At 44.5% G+C, this 27,952-nt stretch overlaps 1 protein-coding gene across 1 annotated transcript in view; it reads left to right on the top strand.

Moving 5' to 3' along the window:
* Positions 1–27,952, top strand: part of SKAP1 (src kinase associated phosphoprotein 1) — a 113,928-nt gene that overhangs the window by 76,003 nt on the left and 9,973 nt on the right. The window contains exon 8 of the mRNA XM_021706930.1: positions 7,803–7,903. Coding sequence (XP_021562605.1) covers positions 7,803–7,903 — 101 coding nt within the window. The remainder of the gene's footprint in view (positions 1–7,802; positions 7,904–27,952) is intronic.

Genomic DNA, 27,952 nt, shown 5'->3' with positions numbered 1-27,952 from the left:
TGGTAGCGCATGCCTGTACTTACAGCTACTCGGAAGGCTGAGGCGGAAGGATCGCTGGAGCCCAGCAGGTTGAGGCTGCGGTGGCCGGGAGCGGCCACTGCACTCCAGTGTGGGCGACAGAGTGAGACTCTAACTCAAAAAAAAGGCATCATTTGCTTGGGTTTGCTATGTCAAATAAAAGGCAGCCCCAGAGGCACAAATCATCCTTAGATACATTAAATCCATGACCAAGGAAAACTTTGAAACAGCCACCGCAAAAAATTGTGAGAAAACTGTGGCAAAAGTGGGCAGACCACACTGTCGTGATCTTCTAAGCAGATGGTCTCTTATGCTTCTAGGCAACCTCCTGCCTCCAGGAGAACAGAAAATGGTTGCTTATAGGCATTCCATCTCTGAGGCACTCTTCTCACTTCAGTACCTTCCAAAAGAGTGAACTATTGCATGAAAGAAACAGAGGGAACCCACAGAGGTATCTGCAGCGCTTACCTTTCGAAGCCTGTTTCCTACAACCAAGCATGAGTTGATTATCTACCAGCTGAAATTTTGGCCCAATAAAAGAAGCAAAAGAGATGAAAACCAGGATCTGTGAGTGGGTCACCTGCTTCCTTATCATACTTATAACATTTAAGGACCATAGCAGTCTCAAAACTCAAGATTATGCCAGACGCAATGGCTCACATCTACAGATTACAATCCCGGTGCTTTGAGAGGCCGAGGTGGGAGGATGACATGAGGCTAAGAGTTTGAGACCAGTCTGGGCAACATAGTGAGACCCCATCTCTACAAAATAAATAAGTAAATAAAACATTTTTTAAAAAAATCCTCAATATTAAAGAGCTATGAAAATAAGCAGATGAGGCTGGGCTCATGCCTATAATCCCAGCTCTTTGGGAGGCTGAGGTGAGAGGATTGAGTCCAGAGGTTCAAGTCAAACCTGGGCAACTTGGCGAGACCTTGTCTCTACAATAAATCAAAACAAATTAGCCGGGCATGGTGGCGTGTGCCTGTAGCTCCAGCTACTAAGAAGGCTGAGGCGGAAGGATCGCCTGAACACAGCAGGTCAAGGCTGCGGTGGCCATAAGCGTGCCACTGCACTCCAGCCTGGGCAACAAAGTGAGACTCCAACTAAAAAAAAAAAAAAGAGAAGCAAATGGTATTACCTAATTGCTCTTCCTGCTCTGGTCCCATAATCGGTGGAGCTTGGCAAGTTTTTTTATATCTTCCTTCTAATAAAGCATCAGACAGAGTCTACTTGAATGGACTGAACATAGTGGCCCTTTCTGACCTGACCAAGATAACATATCAAGCTGTTTTCAGTGGGTTACTGCTTTGTCTGTTTTGGTCCCAGTCTCACCATCCCATGCTCTAGTGGGACTGGCTTTATCTATCTTCTAATTTTGCCTCTCTTTTCCATAATTTAGGAGGTTGTTCCAACCTGGGCAACATAGTGAGATCTCGTCTCTACAAAAAAGTCAAAAAACTAGTCAGGTATGGTGGCACATGCCTGTAGTCCCAGCTACTTGGGAAACTGAGGCAAAAGGATCACCTTAGCCCAGGAGGTCGAGGCTACAGTGAGCTGTGAGTGTGCCACTGCACTCCAGCCAGGGTGACAGAGTGAGACCCTGACTCAAAAAAAAAAAAAGACAAAAAGAAGTTGTACCCAATGCCAGGCCTCACTAACACAGTCATTTTACACATCTAGAAAATTTGAGAGGCGGAGGTGAGAGGATTGCCTGACTCTGCTGGTTCAAGACCAGTCTGGGCAACACGGTGAAATCTCGTCTCTACAATAAATCCAAAAATTAGCTGGGCATGGTGATGCATGCCTGTAGTTTCAGCTACTTGGGAGGCTGAAGTGGAAGGATTGCCTAAGCCCAGCAGGCCGAGGCTACGATAACTGTGAGCATGCCACTGCCCACCAGTCTGGGCAATAGGGTGAGACTCCGACTCAATAAATAAATAAATAGGCTGGGCACAGTGGCTCATGCTTATAATCCCAGCACTTTGGGAGGCCGAGGTGAGAGGTTTGCCTGAGGCCATGGGTTCGAGATCAGCCTGGGCAACTTGGCGAGACCTCATTTCTACGATAAATCAAAAAATTAGCCGGGTCCTACTTGGAAGGCTGAGGTGGAAAGATCGCCTGAGCCCAGCAGGTGGCCGTGAGCATGCCACTGCACTCCAGCCTGGGCAACAGAGACTCCAACTCAGTAAAAAAGAATAAAGAAAACTAAAAAAACAAATTTAGACAACATGCTGACCTGCCTTTAGTCTCTTTTCCTTGATCACAACTTGAATGATGGGGCTGCCCAATATCCCCCAAAACAAAAGCTGAACTCTGGAAGAGACACAGTCAGGTTCTGTGGTTCTTAAGGAAAGGGAAAGGCAGAAAAGTGTCCTGGTCCTTTTTACCTTGGAACATTCCATGTCATAGAGGCTAATTTTCAGATACTGACTCTGTCAACAGCAGCACCAGCTTGGCCTCAGTTACAGAAGAAATGACTCTCATGAGTTATAAAGAACTCGGCATGCAATGACAAATGCTTTGCAATAACTACCTAGAAACAAGAAAAACAGTACTTTTTAAAAAAAACTTGGTCTGCTGCTCTTCTTCCTATGACAGTTTCTTTCCTTGGAGCTTAACTTCCCTTACATGGAATGAAGAGTATAAGATGTTGCCCCTTTTTTTTCTCTCTAGAAAAAGTCCTTCTCAGCTCTGCTAGCAATTTAAATGCAGCGATCATACCCATTAGCGTCTCTAGCATAGTAATTGTTGTTAATTGTTATAACTGTTTTAGTTATTAGTGGTGTCATTATTGCTCTAGGTTCTCTGTCTGTTTTATGCTGGATATATTAGTGCTTTGCTTTTGAATTACCAGGCTTTATTTAGTGCAGAGTTACGTTTTTTGGAGAGACATTGAGAAATGCTGGCATTAAGCTTTATTCTTTTGTTTTTCATTCCAAATGGACAAACTGGAAAAAAAAATAATTAGATGGAATAATGTCCTCAAAATGAGAATGAGGATGCTTTGAATTAATTAAATGGTCAGAATGCTGTACCATTTCTGATCTCAAACTGCTACCAGAGTATCGCAAACCTAAAAGGAACTTAAATCCAGCCCACAGAGGCAAACCTCACTTTTGGACTCTCCATTCCTCTCACTGCTCTAAAGGAATCAAAGTCTCATGCCCTGGCTTTTTATAGGATGAGCTGGGCAAGTTTAGAGAGAAACTGGATGAGCCCTGCAGACTTCTGGGCCTTCAAGCCTTTTCTGGGGCCAAGCTTCAGGAATGAAGCCTCACCTCTTCCTCTCTGCAAGGCCTTTAAATAAAATCCACTTTACCAGGTTTTTATTTTTATTATTTTTTATTTTTTTTAAGTCGGAGTCTCACTCTGTCACCCTGACCGGAGTGCAGTGGTCACTCCCGGCCACTGTACCCTTAACCTGCTGGACTCCGGCAATCCTTCCGCCTCAGCCTTCCAAGTAGCTGGAACTACAGGCATGCGCTACCATGTCCAGTTAATTTTTGATTTATTGTAGAGATGAGGTCTCGCCAAGTTGCCCAGGCGGGTCTCGAACCCACGGGCTTAGGCAGTTTTTTATTTTTATTTATTTTTTATTTTATTTATTTATTTTTTAGTTGGAGTCTCACTCTGTCACCCAGGCTGGAATGCAATGGCACACTCACGGCCACCACAACCTCCACCTGCCGGGCTCAGGTGATCCCTCTGCCTCAGCCTTCCAAGTAGCTGGAACCACAGGTGTGCGCCACCACACCCAGCTACATTTTTGATTTATCATAGAGACAAGGTCTCACCAAGTTGACCAGGCTAGTCTTGAACCCCTAAGCTCAGGCAATCTTCTCACCTCTGCCTCTCACCTCTGCCTGGGATTACAGGCATGAGCCACCCCGCCTGGCCTACTTGATCAGGTTTTTATTACACAACTAAACCTTGGAAAAGTCTTCTCTAACCCCTCAGACTATGTTCTCCTTCACAGACATGTCATAATCATCAATAAATATTTGTGTAACTGTTTTTTCTACGGTGACTTCGCCCACTAAAAGGTAACTCTGAGAGCAGGGCCCCTGTGTGGCTAGCGTGGAATTCCCAATGTTCAGCATATTCCTTGGTAGTTGGCAGGTGCTGTGTACATGCCTGTCAGATGCTGAGGAACAAACTAGCAAAGCTGCATTCACACATACACATAAATGCAAATCACATACATGTTAAACAGGGAGTCTGCAGATACAGAATCCAATCTCGTCCTGCTCAGGAATTATTCCTCAGTTATTTCCTTAATATCAGAATATTTCTATCTAGATAGCAAGTCCAGCCTTTTCTTAGTTTTCGGTCCTTCGTTCTGCTTATTTTTCAGAGCTGTCGTGTAAGAGTTCTAGTTCTAGCCGGGCTCGGTGGCTCAGCCTGTAATCCCGCGCCTTTGGGAGGCTGCGGTGAGTGGATTGCCTGAGCCCGCGGGTTCGAGACCCGCCTGGGCAGCGAGACCTCATCTCTGCAATAAATGAAAAAATCAGCCGGGCTATGGTAGCGCCTGCCTGTAATTCCGGCTACTCAGAAGGCTGAGGCGGAAGGATCGCCGGAGCCCAGCAGGTTGAGGCTGCGGTGGCCGGGAGCGGCCACTGCACTCCAGTCTGGGTAACAGAGTGAGACTCCAACTCAAAAAAAAAAAAGAGTTCTAGTTCTTTTTTTTTTTTTAAGTGAGAAAGCAGAATTTATTGAGAGGACAGAAAAGCTCCCACAGTGGGAGAGGACCAAGTTCTAGTTCTGACAATCCACGTTCTTGAACTGGACAAAACCATCTCCTAGATTCCTGAACTCTAATCTTCTTTGGGCCTTTAACATCGAAGGTCCCTTTTCTATGGTTATTTTTCCTGGAAGGCTTCTGTTTTCCTCCTAGCTTTCTGCTTTCCCTGTGATGGATTATGCTTTTGAATAGGTCTTTTTCCAGGTGTTCTCCCAAGGCCCCATATATACCAACATCACTCACTTTTTACATATACACCAAAAAAGTACTCATCATCGTAGGACCTATCCCACATCCAGGCACACTGTGGGGAGCAGCATCCCAAAGTGACCATCTACTAGGCCAGAAGAGGCCAAGGTGGGCCAGGCGCGGTGGCTCAGGCTGTAATCCCAGCACTTTAGGAGGCCGAGGCAAGAGGATTGCCTGAGCCCAGGGGTTCGAGACCAGCCTGGGCAACATGGTGAGACCTCGTCTCTACACTAAATCACAAAAACTAGCCGAGTATGGTGGCATGCATCTGTAGTTCCAGCTACTTGGAAGGTTGAGGCAGAAAGATTGTCTGAGCCCAGCAGGTCGAGGCGGCGGTGGCTAGAACCACTCCAGCCTGGGCGAAAGAGTTAGACTCCAACTAAAAAAAAACAAAAACAAGGTGGCCTTATCAGTCTTCTTACCCTTCAGAAATATCAAGTTATGTTTTCAAAATATATTTTTATAAAAATGATTTTCTCTAGCATATATAAATCCATAAAGAATATTGATGTCAGCAGGGCTCGGTGGCTCAGCCTATAATCCCGCGCCTTTGGGAGGCTGAGGTGAGTGGATTGCCTGAGCCCGCGGGTTCGAGACCCGCCTGGGCAACTTGGCGAGCCCTCATCTCTACAATAAATAAAAAAATTAGCTGGGCGTAGTAGTGGGCGCCTGTAGTTCCAGCTACTTGGAAGGCTGAGGTGGAAGGATCGCCAGAGCCCAGCAGGTCGAGGCTGCGGTGTCCGGGAGCAGCCACTGTACTCCAGTTTGGGTGACTGAGTGAGACTCCAACTCAAAAAAAAAAAAAAGAATATTGATGTCAGTATACTTTTATTCCTAAATTTAGTCAAGATCTTGGGGTGACTAATCAATTCCATTACAATGGAAAATTCATTAAGATATTCTCTGGGAAAGCTGCCTTCACTTTTCAGGGACTAATAGCTCTTTATTATTTCATGTGCTGATGTCCCAAAAAAGCATTGTCTTTTCAATAGTTAACTTATTTCTCCCAAAGTATTTTTCTTCCAAACATATTCTCAACTCTAGCAGAATGTTTTCACGGTAGTTATCTTGTGTGCTGCCCTCTGTCGTCAACTGCACACTTTTCTGTGTAAAGAAAACATGCCCAAGTTTGTACATGGTTGACATTTTTACTTCTGTTTGCAATATCTGAGTCTTAACTAAATAGTTCTATCGCTCCTCTGTTTTTGTGCCCTTTAAGGTTCCTACTAAAGTTCTTTTCCGGAAACACAGGGATTTTGTTTCCCCATGCCTATGTTATTTGACTTGCTCCTATGTCAGGAACAAGTAGAAAGAAGGCAGGACCTCTGCGCTCCCACTGTCCACTTGCCCCTGTCCTCAGCAACCAGAGCCTCATGGGAGGGTCAAGACAAGTGAAAGGGAAAGTAAGCCGGGCTCGGTGGCTCAGCCTGTCATCCCGCGCCTTTGGGAGGCTGAGGTGAGTGGATTGCCTGAGTCCGCGGGTTCGAGACCCCGCCTGGGCAACTTGGCGAGACCTCATCTGTACAATATATCCAAAAATCAGCCGGGCGTAGTAGCGCACGCCTGTAATTCCAGCTCCTTGGAAGGCTGGGGTGGAAGGATCGCCGGAGCCCGGCAGGTCGAGGCTGCGGAGGCCGGGAGCAGCCACTGCACTTCAGTCTGGGCGACAGAGTGAGACTCCAACTCAAAAAAAAAAAGCAAAGGAAAGTAAACAGAGTCCTCAAACATCACGTGTTCGTCAGTTAGAACGCAGGACTCCTGACTCCATTGATGGAATTTCATCTTTGTTAGGCGTTTTGTTCACAGCTCTCACACACAGCATCCTAAGAGCCAGGAGCATCCCTGGTCTAGTGGGCATTAGCTCTCCCGCCATTCAAATCCCCAGATCCTCTCCCACTTTGTACTCTAGCATTTAACCTTTCCGGGTAGAAGAAGATCAATACAAATTCTTCATTGTTAAGAATCGATGGCTGTCCTGTGGCATCATTGCCATCTAGTCTTGCTGAGAAGCCCAGTAAATCTCTCCAGCAGCTTCTGAAGCTTGGTTTGTCGTCTTCGGTTGCTTTCATTTTTAATGCAGATCACTTTGGTTTCTGCTCCCCTGGGGGCTTGCAGATAAATCTTGGCAGACATGTTCAGGGTCTACAAATGAGATGCTGGAAAAGGGCCAGCCCACCCAGAATTTAGTCATAATGGATGAGACACCCCTTTGGTTCCACTTAAAGAACTGGGCTATTCGTCTCAGTATGTATTGGTGATTACTTCATAGTACCTGCGTGGGAAGTGCCCAGGATAAAGCTCCTGTGTATCTGAGGAGGCCGAAATGTGAGCTGTGATGCGGAAGCTTGCTGGCTGACTCAGCCTCTCTTGTAAACAAGCAGAAGTCTGAGACTTACCCTGAGCCTTCAAATGCATAATGAAGAAAAGCACCAAATAGTTTAGGTGCCCTGGAACATGAGAGTCTGGCGAGAAACCTCTTTGTGCTGCAAACCAAGTGAAAAATTACCTGCCTGATTTTCTTTTATTAATAAATAAATATATGTATCATAGTGTTGAACAGCATCCTACTAGGGGGTGATCTGTAAATATTTAATGTTAAATGTTAGTTAATGATCTCCTTCTCCCATAGTCCTTTGCTCATACTAAATGGCTGCATCTCATCTCGACCTTCCTGAATCTTAGGTTTCCTAGGGACAGCGTCAGAACTCTGGTTTCCATTTGCAACAAAAACGTGGGCTCCTTGGAAAAGACAGAGTCCCTTTAACTTTGATTTCTCCTCTCTTTGATCAGTAGACTATGCCAATTATTACCAGGGCCTATGGGATTGCCATGGTGACCAGCCAGACGAACTGTCCTTCCAACGGGGTGACCTCATCCGCATTCTGAGCAAGGTAAGGACGGAGAGTGTGGGGCTGGGGTCAGAAGTCAATTTTTTCACTCCTGATGATGTAATCACCATAACCAGAGTTACCCCATGCCAGGCACTTCTCTGTGTGTATTACACGGCTCCCTCACGCATATGTTCTCATTTCTTTATAATTCTTAGGGAAATTTTTAATTAAAAATCCAGATTCGGGAACCAATTTTCAAATTTAGCAATACAGTGAGGTTGACATAATACCAAAACTATGCCAATCAAAATTTGATCTTTTTCAGGGACTTGTGCTTAAAGGTCATCACTGTGTACATAATTTATTACCATATAATACTATTGAAGACATTCTGTCTCGGTAAGCCGCCTTATTTCATTTATAGATAAACAGACTGTAACGTAATTACTTATTAGGGGAGGAGTCAGAGCTAGTTAGTTCAATTGGTTTGAACAAGTGCTGATAAGGCCAAGAGAGTGAACCCAAGCCCACACAGGCCTGCTAACTTTACTCTCCTCCTCAGTCCCGTGTTAACCCCTCACTCCCCCCAACCATCTCGCAGGTAGAATTGTTGATCATAAAGAATGGGATGTTTTTAAAAGGGATGGGATTTTTAAAAAAGGATGGATTGGCCAGGCACAGTGGCTCACACCTGCACTTTGGAAGGCTGAGGTGGGAAGATTGCTTGAGCCCAGGAGTTCGAAACCAGCCTGGGCAACATAGCAAGACCTTGTCTCTACGTTAGCCAAGTGTGGTGGCACAGGTCTGTAGTCCCAGCTATCCCTGGAGCCCAGAAGGTCAAGGCTGCGGTGAGCTGTGATTATGCCACGGTGAGCCATGATCATGCCACTGCATTACAGCCTTGGTGAGAGTGCAACTTTGACTTAAAAAATAGGCCCAGCGTGGTGCCTCACGCCCATAATCTCAGCACTTTGGGAGGCAGAGGTGAGAGGATTGCCTGAACCCAGAAGTTCGAGACCAGCCTGAGCAACTTGGCGAGCCCTCAGCTCTACAATAAATTAAAAACTTAGCCAGGTGTGGTGGGGTGCACCCAGCTACTGGGAAGGCTGAGGTGGAAGAATCACCTGAGCCCAGCAGATCTAGGAGCCGTGAGTGTGACACTGCACTCCAGCTTGGGTGACGGAGTGAGACTCTGACTAAATAAGTAAATAAAAATATGCAAAGTAAATAAAATAAAATAAAAAGGATGTGTTGAGCAACCCCCTTGGGTCCCCTCTCGCTCTGGGACCTTTTCTATCCGCTCAATAAATCCTGCTTTCTAAAAAAAAAGATGTGTTATTGCAGATCCATTCCTGGTGTGAAGAAGATTCAGATCTCCTGGGGTGCAGTTTGGGGGATCAATAGCTTCATCTTTACAAAGAAAGACCAAGACCACACACATTCTATAGGTGGGCTAAGATAATAGGTTCTGTCCCTAAAAGAATGTATGAAAAAGTTCTCTCTCAGCCGGGCTCCGTGACTCAGCCTGTAATCCCGCACCTTTGGGAGGCTGAGGTGAGTGGATTGCCTGAGCCCACGGGTTCGAGACCTGCCTGGGCAACTTGGCGAGACCTCATCTCTACAATAAATCAAAATGAGACAGGTGTGGTAGCGCGTGCCTGTAGTTCCAGCTACTTGGAAGGCTGAGGTGGAAGGATCGCCAGAGCCCGGCAGGTCGAGGCTGTGGTGGCCGGGAGCGGCCACTGCACTCCAGTCTGGGTGACAGAGTGAGACTCCAACTCAAAAAAAAAAAAAAAGTTCTCTCTCTATGCAGTTAACCAATAACTACAAACACATTTTTTAAATAGGCACAATTTGCTGTTTAATTGCTGAGTATGTGGATTCCATAAGAGAAAACCCAGTGTGTTATTAACCCATCGTTTATCGTTTATCTTTATTCTAAGAATGTCTTTGTTAGTCTTGGTTTGACATATACCATATGCCTTAGGAAACAGACCAGATCAGACCCAAGTTACCTTTCCATGGTTCCCATGAACCTGGCCCCTTTAAACAAAGACCAGATTCAGGCCCAACCCTGTTTGCAAGAGAGAAGGAGGCCCAGCTGAGTGAGATCACAATCTTCTAGTGATTTCTCCCAGATTCCTAACTCAGCACCACCCTACTGCCATTTCGGTGCAGCTCCAATACACCAAGAATAAATTGGAAGCAAAGAAGGGAGTGGACATTGGCCTGATTGGTATTTCAAATGCCCGAAAGCAAGGTTTGCCGTGTAATAGAATTTGTGTACATTACCACGCTGGCATTACAGGGGTAATCGAGTTATCCACTCAGGTGTGACCAGGCCTCTGTTTGCCCAGAGCCTGCAGGTGAACAAATTAACTGTTTACATTGTCTGGAGGTGCCTTCAGCAGGAGGGGGAAAGCACAGAGCCAGACTGGCTGCTGGCCTTCTCTCTGTCATGATTATTTTGTTTGTTTTGTATGTCTTTTGCTTTTGTTAATGGCTTCTCACTGGGGTCCCTTTCCTCTGGTTAGAAGGGGCTGTGCGATGACCTGTCCTGCAGTATAGAGCTGTCTGTTGTTACTTTGGCCATTGTATTTTTAAGAGGTTCCAAAGAACACAGGGAACCAACACCACTTGTTTTTGGTTTTTTTTTTAAAACAACCCCTCTTCCCCTCCTCTGTTACTAAAAGCTAATATCAAAATTGAGCTCAGGAAGACTACCTTGCTGCACTGGTTCTAGCATTGTCTATCTTCACTCACTCTTCTGGAAGGTTCTGAGTTCATTTTCATCCTGTACCATTTGTAGGAACACATTTCTTCCCCCAAAAGCTGCAACAGCCACCTCTCTTCCCAATGTTGCTAATCCCTGAGTATCAGAGGAAATGAGAAGTTAGGAGCTCAGCTGAACTTTCCCTTAAAAAACTTCATTCAGGGCAGGCAAAGTGGCTCATGTCTGTAATTCCAGCATTTTGGGAGGTGAAGGTGAGAGGACTGCCTGAGTCCAGGGATTCGAGACTAGCCTGGGCAACTTGGTAAGGCCTCATCTCTACAAAAAATTAGCCCAGTGTGGTGGTGCACACCTGTGGTTCCACCTACTTGGAAGCCCAGCAGCTAGAGGCTGTGATGGCCGTGAGCATACTACTGCACTCTAGCCTGGGTGACACAGTAAGACTCTGACTCAAAAAAAAAAAAAAAAAAAAAGGCTGGATGCAGTGGCTCATGCCTACAATCCCAGCACTTTGGGAGGCCGAGGTGAGAAGATTGCCTGAGCTCAGGGGTTCAAGACCAGCCTGGGCAACTTGGTGAGACCTCGTCTCTACAATAAATCAAAAAATTAGCCAGGCATGGTGGCGCACGCCTGTGGTTCCAGCTACCTGGAAGGCTGAGGTGGAAGGATCACCTGAGTCCAGCAAGTCGAGTCTGCAGTGGCCGTGAGTGTGCCTCTGCACTCCAGCCTGGGTAACAGTAAGACTCCAACTAAAAAAAAAAAGTTTCATTCCAGTTAACATTGGTTTGGGGAGCATTTCAGATTGGATTTACCTTTATTATATTACCTAACACAATAAGAGTCCTTGAACAGGAAGAAACCTTAAAAGGCCACCCATTTCATTTCCTTGCTTCTAAGAAGCACAAATGAACAAATTCAAACAGACAGAAAAGGAGATTCTACTACCATTCCCAAGCATCTGTGTATTCAGAAGTTCAGTCATTCCTGCTCTCTGGAATTTTCTCTCACAGGGATCCTAAATTCATTCTGCTTTAGCCCAGCTGGCTTCCTTTGTTGGAGTCAGTTACACTCTGCAGCCTGGCTGTCACACCTGGAAGGACAGAACTGACCCAAGTGGAGTTTGGTCCAGTAAAGGGACGTCTAGAATTCTCCATTTTACTTTTCTTTCTGGCCACTAGACCCTTTGGCAAGAAAGTCCTGCTGTTTAGGACTCTAGGAAGTCTGTTTCCTTGAGAAAGGCAGATACAGCTGTGTGCAGCTTAGCCTGACTGGACTTGTTTCCTCGCAGGGAGTTGAGTTGGATAACATCTAAGATTCCTTTTCTACCTCAGACATTCCCATTCTAAACATGGTGAGCCAGACACTGGAAAATTGCTGAGGAAGTTCTACACAAAAAATGTGTTTTAGCTTTAACTACTTACTCAGTTTAGACAAACAAAAAAACTCCAATTACCAGCTCCTCTGTTTTCAACCCTCAAAAACGCAACTGGTTTCTCCTTCTCTTTGTCTGATAAAAGTAATGGGGAGGGTAATGTTAGATGACCTGGGTAAGGAAGTGGGATGGAGGAGGGAGGATAGGGGAGGATGATGGCTTCAGTCTTAGGCTCCTCCCCGCTCCTCACTGTTTTTTAGTTACCCAAGTGTGATCCAACCATGAATCCTAGAATCCCAGGGTCAAGCTCAGGAGAATCTTTTAGAGTCTTGCCTGTGGGCAGAAATGATTCCCAGAAAAAGAGCTTTTATTCTTTAAAAAAAAAAAAAAAAAAAGTCGGGCATGGTGGTTCAGCCTGTAATCCCAGCACTTTGGGAGGCCGAGGAGAGAGGATTGCCTGAGCCCAGGAATTCGAGACCAGCCTGGGCAACTTCGTGAGACCTCTTCTCTATAATAAGTCACAAAAAATTAGCTGGGTATGGTGCTGTGCATCTGTAGTTCCAGTTACTTGGAAGGCTGAGGCAGAAGGATCGCCTGAGTCCAGCAGGTCGAGGCTGCAGTGGCCATGAGCGTGCCACTGCACTCCAGCATGGGTGACAGAGTGAGACTCCGACTCAAAAAAAGAGAAAGAAATAGAAGCAGTGATTTCTTTTGCCCATACCAATTCTGACATGTCACTCTTTTCTCCCTTCTTTCTCTAATAAACTGTTTTAAAACTTAAAAAGAAACCGGACAGCCAGGCTCAGTGGCTCAGCCTGTAATCCCAGTGCTTTGGGAGGCTGAGGTGAGTGAATTGCCTGAGCCTGCAAGTTCAAGACCCGCCTGGGCAACTTGGTGAGACCTCATCTCTACAATAAATCAAAAAAATTAGCTGGGCGTGGTAGCATGCACCTGTAGTTCCAGCTACTTGGAAGGCTGAGGCAAAAGGATCACCAGAGCCCAGCAAGTCGAGGCTGCGGTGGCCGGGAGCGGCCACTGCACTCCAGTCTGGGTGACAGAGTGAGACTCCAACTCAAAAAAAAAAAAAAGAAAAAAGAAAAAAAAAGAAACCAGACATGGTGGCTCAAGCCTGTAATCCCAGCACCTTGAAAGGCTGAGGCAAGAGGATTGCCTGAGTTCAGGGATTTGAGACCAGCCTGGGCAACTTGGTGAGACCTCGTCTCTACAATAAATCAAAAATTAGCTGAGTGTGGTAGTGCGCACCTGTAGTTCCAGCTACTTGGAAGGCTGAGGCAGAAGGATCGCCAGAGCCCAGCAGGTTGAGGCTGCAGTGACCATGAGCATGCCACTGCACTTCAGCCTGAGCGACAGGGTGAGACTCCAACTCAAAATTTTTTAAAGCTTAAAAAAAGAAAAAAAAAAGAAATAGAAGCAACATTTTCTTTCGTCCATGCCAATTCTGGCATGTCACTCTTTCTTTTCTCCCCTCTTTCTCTAATAAACTTTGTTTTAAAACTTTAAAAATGAATAGAAGCTATGATTATATCCCCCTCCCTTCCACTAATAATAAAGTAAACCCTCTGGGTCAGTGTTGCGCACATACTAGAAGTTTAGTAAATTATCAGTGAATTGAGAGAGGAAAAAAAGGTGGACTGTTTTGCCAAGAACTCTTGATAGAGACGTTCTGTAGCAGAAAAGGTGCTCACTTGGATATAAAAAACTACCCAGTGACCAGGCCTATCCTGCTCTGAGAGATTTCGTCCCTGACAGATGACTCAAACCTCCTTTCATGGAGAAACCAGAGCCACATTCAAACTCTGAAGCGGTAACCAGTGGCACAGTCAGCAGGAGGACACCCGCTGGCCTCCCTGTGACACATCCATGCATTCCTCGGCCCCACGCAGCTTCATGCCCACTTAATTCACTGAGTTCCAATTTGGGCCTTAAAACATATTAAAGGGAGATTTTAATAACGAAGCAGATCTGTGCATCCAGCGGATGTTCCCGTGTTCCTTTTGGACCCAGATATTTCTGAACAGCTTTTTCCGGTGAGGGACTGAGCCTCCTTTCCTCCCCAGAGCCAGGACGCAGCTCAGGCCACAGCGGGGTGTTTAGCGCTCTTCAGTGGCTCCAGATTGTGGCGCTGGTGCAGGTCTCCTCATACGTAACCGATGGCTCCTGAGAGCCTGCCTCTCGTAAATTACTTCCCACGATGCCGGCGACCACCGCAGAATTCAAGTTTTGAATAGAGCAGGAAAAAGGTGTTTGAAAGGCCTGTTCACTCAGCTGCATTTTAATTTCCTTTTCAATCTTGTCCCAATTAATTTCACAGAATTAATCTCACAGAAGCAAACTCGGCAGCACTGAGGCTGCGGTTTTAGTGTGGCGGTCGCTCTGCCTGAACATGAAATAGGAGCTAATATAAAAATCCATCTGCTGTGTTTGAAATACACGCCGGCTGCTGCTCAGTCCTGTCTGACATTCCAAACATCAACAGCGGGGAAAAGTGATTTGGGGGTTAGTGGCCATCAGTACTTGGCAGAGGTTCAACAACAGGTGTACTCCAAAAATCCATTCGGCCTGGGCATCAGGCATGATAGGGCAGGTGCTGAATCACCCTCCGTGTGATAACGCGATGCCAGGGCTTCGTTCCTTTTCTCCGAGGATCGTGAGGCCCTTCTGTGGACTCGCACTGCTATGGTCACTTCTTTTTTTATTTTATTTTTTTGAGTTGGAGTCTCACTCTGTTGCCCAGGCTGGAGTGCAGTGGCATACTCATGGCCACCCCAGCATCGACCTGCTGAGCTCCGGCAATCCTTCTGCCTCAGCCTTCCGAGTAGCTGGAACTACAGGCGCGCTACATACCCAGCTTATTTTTTTATTTCTTGTAGAGATGAGGTCTCGCCAAGTTGCCCAGGCTGGTCTCGAACCTCTGAGCTCAGGCAATCCTCTCACCTCGGCCCCTCAAAGTGCTGGGATTACAGCCTATGGTCACTTCTATAAGTGGGAGAGAGGTCAGAAGTCTCTATTTGGATAAGACAAGTCACGAGCCCCAGCTTTCAGAGAAGTGACCCTGCCTTCCTGGCTCCAAGTTCTCTCACTAGGGAATATTCTTTCTAAATAATAAAGGTGCTTATTTCACCATGTGAGATAATTCTTAAATAAATGCCCATTTTAAAGCTAAGCATCCTGCCAGGTGCAGTTGCTCAGGCCTATAATCCCAGCACTTTGGGAGGCGGAAGCAAGAGAACTACCTGAGCCCAGGGGTTCAAGACCAGCCTGGGCAACTTGGTGAGACCTCATCTCTACAGTAAATTAAAAAAAAAAAAAAAGTTAGCCGGGCTTGGTGGCTCAGCCTGTAATCCCGCGCCTTTGGGAGGCTGAGGTGAGTGGATTGCCTGAGCCCACGGGTTCAAGACCCGCCTGGGCAACTTGCGAGACCTCATCTCTACAATAGATCAAAAAATTATTAGCCAGGCGTGGTAGCGGGCGCCTGTAGTTCCAGCTACTTGGAAGTCTGAGACAGAAGAATCGCCGGAGCCCAGCAGGTCGAGGCTGCGGTGGCCGGGAGCGGCCACTGCACTCCAGTCTGGGCGACAGAGTGAGACTCCAACTAAAAAAAAAAGTTAACTGGGTGTGATGGCGCACACCTGTGTTTCCAGCTACTTGGAAGGCTGAGGCAGAAGGATCATCTGAGCCCAGTAGGTTGAGTCTGCGGTGGCCGTGAGTATGCTACTGCACTCCAGCCTGGGCAACAGAGTGAGGCTACTTTCTCAAAAAAATAAATAAATAAAAATAAATCAAATTTAAAAAACAAACTAAGCATCCTGTTCCAGATGTAATTTATGTTGGTAACGTGAGCTGTCCAGCAGATAAGGGTAGATTCAAGAGAGAAAGAGAAACTCGTTCTCAGTTGACAAGAAAGAAGAGGCCCCTGGATGAGGTCTTCCATTTAAGGTAAACCGAGCCTATAGGATGCATCTCTTGGGCTTGGGTTGTGTGCCTCATACATTGATCTTGAGGAACATTGATCTTAGACTCCTCTAAGATCTTGTCCAGGGCCTTATTTCCATGGAAATCCACCTTGGAGCAACAAGTTGGGCACCATGTAAGATTTATACCTACATGGTGGTTTAGCTGGGATGGGAACGTATCCTCTTGGCCCAACCACTCCAAACTTTGGGTCATCTTCCCTGATGATGCAGTTGATATAGAAACAGGGAGCCTTATAGACAAGGTCAAGTTTAGCATGGGACATAGGATGCTGTCAGATGGCCATGGGCCTTATATGGACGAGGATGGACAGACTTTGTCAGCCTGGGTTGGTCCTACTTTAACTCAGCCCGATCCAGGCTCCAAACCCGGATTCTAGTCATCTGAATGCAGCAGGCCTGTCCCGGCACACCTGGACTATGTTTACATAACACCATGTCTGTTATAATGGGATTTTTAAAACCCAGTTTTCTCCACCTCCTCCCTCAAAGGGCTACTTAAAGAATGTAGACCTTTCCCCTCCCTTGACCCCATTCTCTCCAAAAGAGATTTGTATGTTGTAAAAATTATCTGAATGCAGCAATACTTCCTCTTTTAAGTGTGCTTAGTTGAATGTGACAACCCTCATAAAAACAGATAAGTTAATTCCTTCAATTGCTTTAAATGAAGGATTTTTTTTTTTTTTTAATTTCGGGGCTCTGAGGGAAAGGAGGTGTTTGGTGACATCTAGTGTCCATTTAGGACCTCCTCAGGCACCATACCCTTTGCTTGGCTGAGTGGGGGATGGGTGGGAGGTTATTTGGGAGGTAATTTGGGGGTAGGAAGTGGGGAAAATGTGGGCCTGGGGCACAGGCTGCCCAAACAGTGTGATGAAACTGATCAATGCCTATCAAGGAGCTGTTATTCACCTCTGACCTAACCAAAGGGGGTGGGTGAGGGGATACTGTAGCAAAATATTTTTTCTTATTTATGATGCTATGAAAGGGAAGCAGAAGCCGTCCCCGCCACCCCATTTCATGTTAACAAGCAGGTCAACACGGTGCTGTGATGACGAAGATGATGATGATGATGGTGTTTTCTCTCATTAATAACCCCTATGGGAGACTATGGAGTTAAGAGGATGGGAATGGGATTTGGGGTCAGCTGGAAGGCAACGGTCACACACCGGTCAAATTCAGTAGAGGCCATTCCTTTCCCCCAGACAGGAACCAATCGTCTAGAACAAACCCTGGCAGCCTCATTCCTTCCAGGTAATTTTTATAAATGAGGGGACACCCATTCCACAAGAGGACAAAAGGGAGAAGGTGTTTACATGTATGTGGGTATGCTTGCATGTAAGCCTGCTAATAAGAGGGCCCAACTGCACATCAACCCTGTCCTGCAAACCCTGGCCATTTATTATAAACTGATTTTTTAAAAAGAGAATAAAATTGGCATTTTCCTCTTTAATTTCACTCCTAAACTACTGTTTTGGACAGGACCCTTCACTTTCTACACACACAGACACACACACACACACACACACACACCATACACACACACACACACACACACACACACACTTTTCAGTCAGGTGGAAAGTCCCAGACCATATAATTAAGTACAAAGCCCAGACAGAAATGTTTACCGAGAACCATATAAGCCATGGCAGGGTTAGGTTAATGCTCAGAATCGCCCGATGCTTTACAAACCCCAGTGTAAAAAAATTCCAGCCATTTATTTTGCAGTGAATTTATAACAAATGCTGTTAAAGGCTTCGTCTTTTGACAGAGGTAATAATAAATTCACTGTTAAAGACGGTAGTTTAATTCCTTATACCTCCAATACTGCACAGAATAAACCATATTCATCACTGAGTAATTTTTTACCACATAAATCTTTAAAACTAACCGGTGAAGGCTGTTGAGGGTGAAATATTGTGAATTTATTAGATATGCCCATGTAGTATTGGATTCAGAGTTTCCATTCGAATATATTATGGGGAAAATTTGTGTCTTTAACTGTGACATTCCTTCCATTTCCCGCCGCCAGTATTATAACAAGCAGCTCCTCCAGAGTCAACTGCACGTTTATTAGACAGAGATTTAGTAATAAACTCCTCACTAATCTGCCAAAGAGGCTGGATGACATTTCGGTGAGATGCCCTATTTAAAAGGAGTCGCAAAAGCTTTGTTTCTGTGTAATTATTTTCTCAAAAGGAACTCAGCCTCCCCAAGCCTCTGCCAGTGTTTCTTGGTATTGTGTTGGTTCGCTCTCCAACCCGACTAGCAAAATATTGAAACCAATTATAATCTCATTGCAAACACACAGGGCAATAACTTCTATGCAGATTATAAGATTAGTTATGCGGGATTGGAGGTAATTGATTAGAACACAGAAAAGCTGGAATTTACAGACATTCCCAGACATATGGTATTTAAGGCTAATAAAAAGATCATATTGATTCTCAATCTAGAAATAATAGAAATTGGTTTCAGAAAGCTTGCTATTTAAAAACTTTCCTCTTGACATATGACACATTAGATATAATTAAATCCTCAGATTTGAACAAAAATCCTTTTACTCTATCATATTAATTTTGAGTGAAAACCTGCCCCTAATTGATGAGAATGTTCTGAATCTTTCTCATGATTTGCTGGTGAAATGACATTGAAACTAACCAACTGATTATAGGAAATTGGAATGCCCTCTCCAATTTCATTAAGGAAACATTGATATTGTTAAAATGAAAAAAAATGTAATGCAGAAATGTGCATCATCTTTTTAGCAAAAAGATTCGGCAGTTTCTCCGTTCCTACTAATATTCTGTCTTTGGGAAGAGTTCCAAATACTAAAAACTTCCATGGAGCAGTGTGGATGTTAGGATTAAAAATAAATAAATAAAGTAGGTTTCTAACTGTTAAACAAAGGGAAAAAAAATCTCTTGGTAGTGCAAGACTATCAGAATAATTGTTAAAAGACAGACCCCGGCTAGAAAGATAAGCATAATACCAGCAATTAATATTCAGCGTTTCGCATTATAGTCAAGACGATGTGTTTTTCTTTGTGATGTGGCTCATAAGCTAAGAGTGTTGGGAGCCAGACTCTGAGCTCTGTCTTCTTTTTGTGCATGAGGATTAAGGAAGAAAACAACAGTGACAACAATCCTGCTCCATCTGTAAATGAACAAACATCTTGATTTTATAGCTATTTGCTTTGTAAAACTGAGGAATGAAACAAAAATTACTGGATGCCTAAGTAACACTTTAATTCTGAATTCATTTACGCTGTAGCTATGTAGTTGTCACAAACCATAATGCAGTATTTAATTAAAATAACAGAAGTGCATCTCGATATGTCCTGGGGTAGCTATCACCAAATTATAGTCTGTGCCATCGGTATTTTATTTATGAAATGGTAGATTCTAAGGTGCAACTAGGCTGATACAAAAGCATGAACATTTTAAACTTGCAATTTTGAAATAGCTGCTTCTTCTCCCCCCCCTCCCGCCCCCGCATCTTTAAATTTTTTTTCCTTCTTCTATCTTTGGGGGAAGAGGTTAGTGGGATTGTTTTGCTGTCGATAAAGATCTCTCTTTCTAACTCTTGGTTTTCAACTATTGACCTCGTAAGTCTTCTGGCTGTGAAATCCCCGTCTGTTGTCATGGAAAGGCTTGCGAGGTTCACAGGAGCCACAGCAAGCACGGGGCATCTTAGGCGGAACTTGGACGTGGATTCCAGGAGGGTAGGGAAAAAAGCAAGCCTTTTCACACTGCCTGTGCCTGTTCCCACAGAATCTTCCTTGCACCTTTTTCCCACCTATAAATACCCGTTATCGTTTACACGCTTGCTTGCCCTACTTTGTGGATGTTCACATGCAGACATACTGCTCCTTTTCATAAGCGCATAGCATCTATCTTACACGCACCCACCATCTATCTCCTCGTTCACATTGGCTGTCCCATCCACCTCCTTGTCTGCAGAATTATGTTCAGCAAGGTCCCGATTTATAGGAAATAAATAATGAAAATGGAATGGACTGGGAAAGATAATCGAAACATTCAAATTGTTATTTTTCACTGTACTTTACACAAACAGAGCATCTATAAACACCTAGAAAAGGTGTTTGCTGGTTCCCAAAAAGCAATGCTTTAGGGAACATTGTGGCCGAGTCACTACCTGTGTCTTTCCTGTTCCAACTCTCCTGCTTTTTTAATGCTCCAAGATCTTCCCTTTTTTGAAAAAAACTGGTAAACAATGCGTTGTTATTGTTTTCATTCTTTCTGCTGCTTATTTATCCTATCCATAATGGCAAGTTGTTATCATCACTTACCCTCTATAAGACAATCCTAAGAATTATAAAACAGAAACAATAGTTGCAATCACCTTTTTAAAGAAAAAAGCCTTTGCAGTTGCTGTATAAAGATATTCTAATAATGGTATCATCGGATCACAGCCCGATCCTACAGCAAGGGTCTTCTGGAGAGTTTCTTCTATACACTTGTAATTATTTTAGCCCCTTTCACAGGTCACATAAAAAGTTAATTTCAATCGCTGCTAATTTCCGTCCAACAAGAGTGCGGTACTTTAAACCACCCAAAATAATTGGATTCAAAACAAATTTAGGAAATTGAGTGTGTTAGAAAGCAAATAAAAATATCCTTTCGGTGAGGAGGAGGGTGAAAGTAGTAAAAATGGCCTTTTTTTCTCCCTTCTTTCCCCTTCGCAACTTTGCCATTAAAGTTGCACCTACAGCTAGAAGTTTGTCCGTGAAAAATGGTCATTTTGTTTCTCTGCTCAAAGAATGTTATTAAAATGCTAATTTAAAAGAAAAAGGAGTTAAATATCTAGCGATGGTGCATTCTAATTGCAACCATAATGAGCTCTCTAAATGTGCGTGCCCCTGACACACACAGAGCATAAACAGCAGTAAACAGATCATTAGTACCCGCGTTCATTTATTCTGGCGACCTTACCATGACCCCACCGAGGGTAGGGTGAAAAGCAGGTGGATCTGGCTGTGACACCCCCTAGAGGAATCCAGGAAATGAAGCTATAAGCGGTTGTCATGGAAACGCCTATGTGTGCAGATGATGTAACACACCGACAGGCTGTAGGGCTCCGCAACTGGGACGTTGCCTTGCCCTCGCCGGAACAATCTTGAGGATTAAATTATTCATTTCTTTAATTCACAAAGCAAAAGGAATCCTAATTTTCTTGGCGATGTGCAAGTCTCTTGCATTTGTCTAGGGTCTGGAACATGGTGACTTGTCATCCCCTCGTTCTCCAAAACCCACCCCAGCTTCCTGCATTCTAGACCCAAATTGCTGAATCTGACACAGTCAAGTGGGGAAAGGCAGCGGAAATCTGACGCCAGCATCTGTACTTAGAGAAAATCTACGGCTTTAAGCTAAAATGAATAATGTAGACGGTGTCCTTTCCTGACGAGGGTATGTTGACCAGAGACTAAATAAATGTATATTTGTCCTGAACGAGATGGCTTTGTTTCGAGCCAGGCAGGGTCAGGGCCAGCCCTGGGAACCCGCAAGCTGGTGCCTGCTGCGGAGAGCGTATGGGAAAGAGGCACCCGCCCCAAATGAACAGATCTTCCTTGCAAGGTGCAAGAAACAGAGGTAAGGCCAGAGGAGCATCTGCTTGCCCCCTCCCGCGTCCATTTGAGAGAATCGAGATTAATAAAAATAACTCTTTGGAGAATGATTCTACTCTATCCTGCCCTGTTTTGCACCAAACAACCTCAATAACCTTACGGCAACAGTAGAATAACTTTTCTCCTTTTTTTAAAGGAGGCAGAAAAGACGATCTCTGGAAATTATTTTAAAATAAAAAATCTCCCGGCCTGCGCCTCCCCCCACGCCCCCTCCCCGTTGCACTTTAGATGAACCTGTGATATTGTAGCAATGGCCCTTGAAGTGCAGTGGGGAGGTGATTTAGGAGAATATTAAAGGCAATGTGGAGATTCAAGGCGCCTCTCTCAGGGAGATCTGGAGAAATACGCAGCACAGATGGGCCGAGCAGATTAAACATTTCCGTCACATTGTTTCCAAATTGTGTTGTGGTGCCTGAGGCTGGTACTGCGGTCAGAGCAAAACAGAGCGGTGCAGAGCTGTGCAGTTTATGGAATACATATTAATACGCCCGTCTCACATGGCATCACAATTCTATCAGCTCCGAAATGCTGCCGTCTCTATTGTTCCTGAATTCTGCACTTGGCATCTTGTTTTCTCCCATCTGCAAAGTGTTTACCTTCCCTCTCTCCTTTCTCCCTTCTTCAGGTGAAGTTCAAGTTGTGCGCTGCTTTTTCACACCTCTCTCCTCGCGGCCCTGTGTCACCTTCCCATTTACCTTCACAGCGTATGATTTTTCTGTCACATGTGCTTGCACACCCTCCCTGTGTTTTGCACACACGTGCGTCACCAACAACGTGCAGTGTGTGCACAGGTCCCGCACGCCTCCCTGGCCTTGACTCGATGATCATCCACTCCCACCCCGTTCAGGACATGAACTTCACGCTCCAGGCTGACATTCCCTCGCAGTCAAGCGCCCTCGGCCCCTCCATCCAGATGACACAGTCCTCCTCTCCTCAAAACGCTCACGGCTTAGCTGGGGGCTGTGCTTTGTGAGGTGTCACCATGAGCCCCCCACTTCTGTCACTGACCACCCAGCCCTTCCGTGTCCCCTCTCTTACACTCACATGCCTTCCACCGTATCCAGGCCCATCAATCTCCAGGTTAGCAAGTTCCCTGAAATGTAACAATAAATAAAACTAGCTCAATTGAGGCGAATTTAATGATTCATTTTTATTATGATTTATAGACCAAAACTCTGAATAATGGAAAAAGAGAAAATGATTGCCAAGAACTTAAAACACATTGTAAAACCGCCTGGAGAGGCCGCCAAGCTACCCAAGGTTTCAGCCAAGTGCTGAGCTCTGATCCTTTCACAGAATCCAAAACCACGAACCCACCGGCCACCCAACTGATCATTTCCTTCCTCCTTCTGCAAAATGTCTTCATAAAATGACCTGTGCTGAAAAATGGGCATCTGTCTGTCCTTGGTGAACAATTCCTGTTCCCAGTCTTGCTTTTCTCAGCAGTTGGAAGGGGGCTGAGTTGCAGCCCTCAATTTATTTAATATTTTATGATATCTTAGGAAAGCGTTAAATTTCCAAAGCTGGATTTTAGGAGAGAATTTGTGGGTCAATCCAGAGTGAAAAGATGATGTTTTCGCCTGACCCTGGAATATTATAATTTAGTCTGTTAAAGATGGGAATTCGAATTTCCCATCTTTACTAATGATAATGTATGATGCACAAGCACTAATAAGAGAAATAAGCAATTATAAACCAATAATTCTGTGATTGATTGGCCTTTCCCAAACATATATCAAGCATTTATTGATCACTCATGTTAGGAGCTGATTGATTGTTTTCTTGAAGAGGAATTCTCTTGTTTACAGGCACTGATATAGGAAACTTTGATGGCTAAAAGAACAAAAGTATGAGACATTTTCTGGGAATCTTGTTCCATGGAGGCGTGAAGCCCAATTCAATGTGAAAAGAGAATGTTTCTATTAGGAACATTCTCAGGGGAACTAACAGTGTCAAGCAGTTTGCTCCAAAAGCCATCATGTGGATTTGAGTGGAAACTATGAGAAGACACCACAACTTTTAAGCCACAGTTAAAGAGATGGGGCCTTAGAAGGGAGGAGCAAGCTCAGTCAGCCTTTGAAGAAGGAACGGCCTTTGCAGCTGAGGGCCGGAGTCTGCAATCCCAGCACGGAAGGAATGAGGATACCTGATTCTCTTTCACGTATTTTTTTTTAAGGGAGGGTGGTGACCACACTGGGCAGAAGTACAGATTCAGGCCATAAAAACCATTGTACTTTCCCCCTAGAGTGCTGATTCATAAACCGTTTGAGAATATGATGAAAGGTCTGGGCCTCACCCCCGGGATGGGGCCCATGCACACCCACACACAAAATGTTACACCAGTTTCAGGGAGTCCAAAGATTCCTTCACATCCTTCCACAGACAGGCCAGGGGTCCACAGACTCAAGTTTAAGAGTCTGTGCCCTAGAGGATGGTGGGTTCCTTTTGTTGGAACAGCCTAGGATTCACTGAGCCTAGAAATTGAATTCTCATCCCAAGACAGGATGGTCATTCCAGGTCATGTCTGTGCTACTCCAGGGGAGCCATGGAAGAGCTTATACAAATAGGAACCAGCAGGGAGGAGAGAAATTAAAATGTAGCAATCATGGAGTAGGGGTATTTAATCTCTTTTAAGGCTTATGATAGGCGCCTGCTGGTTTTCCCCCTGATATCCCCTGACACCTACTGACAGGGTATTTGCAGCACCACACAGGGACTCAGGGCCCTGTGACAGGAGGAGCGCTGAGGAGGTCCATGATAGTCTTGAAACCATAAACAGCAATAGGAAACCACTGGAGGCAGAGTCAAGCTGTGCAACATGCCCGTTGTTGTTGGCCATACTGCTTTTTGTTTATAGAATTTGCTGTTCTTTTTATGGCAGGTTGGGTTGGGTTTGTTTTTTTTTTTTCCTTGTTGATGGAGATTAGCAGCATAAATCCTTTTATGGCAGTGTGCAATCTCCCATAAACACTTTTGATTGTTGCTGATGGTGAACGCTGTGTCTATTGCAGGTTCACTCCACGCTCTACTCATCCGGGTCAATAGTTTCGCCAACCAGATAACGCAGTCCAGACAGTCAACTTTTACTTTTAAGACTTCTTCGTTTGGGGGACTCAGGAAGGTGGGGCAAGGTTGATGTTGAGACAGATAGATGTTTAATCAAGCCTAGAAATATTTATGCTGAGAACAAGCCACACACTGGACTTCTTTTGGATAAAAAGACTTTGTGGCAAGAAGCAAGCACTAATGTGAAGGGTTTTGTGTGTCTGTGTGTGTGTGTGCTTTTTAAATAGCTTTTTATATTCTTATTTAAAGCATCTTCATTTAGCAATTTCGTATAGTTAAAATCTCAACTCTGCCATTCATAGCATTTCTAGAGTTATGGAGCAGGGAGCATGTATAATTCTGAGGCTCTACCATTGTCACTGCTAGGTGTGTGTCCTACCTTGAAAGTAGAAACACTTCTGCATTGAGAATTTCAGGTCTCCCGGAAGCCTCTCAGCAGTCTTCCAGTCTTTCCAAACGTCTGGGCAAAGAGAAGTCAGACTTTATGGAAGGCGTTGATCCCAGAAATTCAGTTCTCTCTGCCATCCTAAAACTAAAATCCAAGAATCAGCAACTTAATAAAACTGCAGTAAATTAGCACCTTTAGACAAGAGCAGAGTTCATTCAGAGCTGGGGTCTGCCTGGCTGAGCCAGTACTCTCTCCATTTTAATAGTTTAATAAAAATTAGCATAATTAACGAACATCTGTATGATCCAGAGTGGTGCAATTTGGCACTTGGAAACGAGGGCTTAAACATGATTGCTGTGAGTTTAATGTTGTTTTAATTCTTTTTGGCACTGTGCAGTGAAATAAACGTTTGGTGGTGATAGTTCTCGGCCGGATCTCATTTGCATTTTTCTCCCTTTGATTATGAGCAATTGTGGACTCCCCGGCAATTCATCAAAGTAGAAATTATTTTAAAATACCTCGTGGTGTTCAGACTGGGCTGGAGCAATGCATAGGGGGTGGTAGTGGGAAACAAGGCTAGAAATTTTCCATTCATGCTTTAAACTTCTCAGCCCTGCAGCCCTTTTCGGGTATCCAGCCAAGGGATGAAATCTGGAAAAGACAGTCAGATCCCAGGACCTGTAGGTGCTTTGATTAAGCTCCCAGGCTCCCACAACAGGATACATATGGTCTCTGAGACTGTGCCATCCTCCTCACACTTCTGCTTGCTCTTTTGTTTTGAAGGGCAGAGAGATGATTTCACTCATATCGGTTCTCAGCACTGTGGCAAGGCTACTAACAACTGCAGTCGGAAGGGTCAGTGTTCCCCTCGAGCAAGAGCAAACAGACTGGGAGCCCAGCCTTTGCAGGTGCCCTGCTGAGCCTCATCTGCTTCCTGTTTGCACCCTCTTTGAGTTGGCAGAGAACACCTTCCCAAGGCTTGGTCACTGCTTCCGGCATTATGGTTAAAGTGGAGCTGCAAAGTGTGAATCAAAGTCAGGGGTTTGAACAGTCCCCAGGGAGCAAATGTCTCATCCAGTCCCCTGCAGGTGACAAAGATGACAGCATCTGGCAGGTAGAAGACCACAAGCTGACTCAGATCACAAGACTGTCAGACAACATTGTGGCCTCCCTCTGCCTGTGAGGTGGCAGAAGAGCTAAAGCTAGTTTTTAATGGGTTAATAGTGAGAGAGAAAGACAGAGTGTGGATTTCCCCTTCACAGCAAGGCCCTGGAGAGCCAACGACTTGGTAAATACAAGGCAACACTACAAGAAAACTTAAGGCAGAAACCATCCTAACTTTAGTGTTGGAAAATGGACAGTACCATAGCTTTCCCCAAGAGGAACTTAAAAACGCCCTGATAGGCATTGACTAAGGAATTCTGGGTAATTTCACAGAAGGCAGTGCAAATTCAGGGAGAAGCTGGCCTGGGAAGGGAGGGAGTGAGAAGGTGTGGTGTAGGAAGAGGTGGTGGATGGACACACTCGGTTCATTTAAGATTGAATTTAAAAAGGCAATTCCCAGGCCGGGCTCGGTGGCTCAGCCTATAATCCCATGCTTTGGGAGGCCAAGGTGAGTGAATTGTCTGAGCCCGTGGTTTCGAGACCTGCCTGGGCAACTTGGCAAGACCTCATCCCTACAATAAATAAATTAATTAATTAATTAACCAGGCGTGGTAGCGCGCGCCTGTAGTTCCAGCTACTTGGAAGGCTGAGGCGGAAGGATCTCCGGAGCCCAACAGGTTGAGGCTGCGGTGGTCGGGAGCGGCCACTGCACTCCAGTCTGAGCGACAGAGTGAGACTCTGACTCCCAAAAAAAAAATCTCAAAATGAGGAGATTTTTTTGGAGAGAGCTCTTACCAGTGAAAATGTTTAGGAGCGAAGTAAAGGTTTTTTTGTTTCTTTTTATTTTTAATCAGTCGTTTATTCTGAATGTCTGAACCATAACATACTCAAAATTAAGTTTTTGTTTTTTAGAATAAGACTGACCTTGTGGTAACATGAAGCAAGGTGTTCCAGTTTTAGAAGACCTGGATCTGCAGTCTATTGAAAACTCTGTTTCTGGTATGTAATTTTATGTAACTACCCTTAAATAATCAAAATTGGTCATGTACTCGTGTATGTGTGCGTGTGAGTCTTTTGAAAATTGCTTGAATTTATTCACTTGTGTGCAGATATTTCTGTTCATGCAGTATATCACAGTAGAAATGCAGTATATATTAAGCAGAACTGATTATTGTGTTGCATGTGGCTGCTTTCCTATTATTTTTGGAAAGTAACATATATTATTGGTAACCAACAGAAAATTACAGTCTCTATGTTGTCTTTTGTCCTATTAGATTTCACTGCTGATATTATGGCCACATAGAGTTGTAGATAATGGTTTTCTTTCACATATATTCAAACTAGAACGACAGCTTATTTTAGGATTTGGATTAAAGCAGATACACGTTACTTGATGGCTTTCCTACAAGGGTCTGTGCTCAAGAAGCTTACTGTTAATAAAAGGAAGAATACAATTAAACATGTGGAAAGTTAATTTGTTATTTCAAAAGCTGTGAGCAATTTATGTAATTTTATCTAAAGATTTAAATAACGGCTCCAATAATAATAGATTTGTCACAGTTTTGTAAACAATCAAATCTAGTGCTATTTGTTAGTTTTGTTTTTTAAAGACAAATTGCTTTAGAAAGCGGAGCAGAAATAAATGTATATAGTAGTTATTGAAGGCTTTTCAAGGGTAGCAAGCTGTAATCACTAAAATTAGAAGAAAGGAAGGCATTCTAATTGGATGGAAGGTTGTGAGCAAGAGTATAAGGAAATCTATATTTGGGACAGAGAAACCAGTTCAGAAAGGGTGACTGACTGAAGACT

The sequence above is a fragment of the Carlito syrichta genome, unplaced genomic scaffold, assembly GCF_000164805.1.
Source record: "Carlito syrichta isolate Samal-C Ts95f unplaced genomic scaffold, Tarsius_syrichta-2.0.1 Scaffold316209, whole genome shotgun sequence".
Classification (NCBI taxonomy): Eukaryota; Metazoa; Chordata; class Mammalia; order Primates; family Tarsiidae; genus Carlito; species Carlito syrichta.
This window is presented reverse-complemented; position numbering and strand designations above follow the sequence as displayed.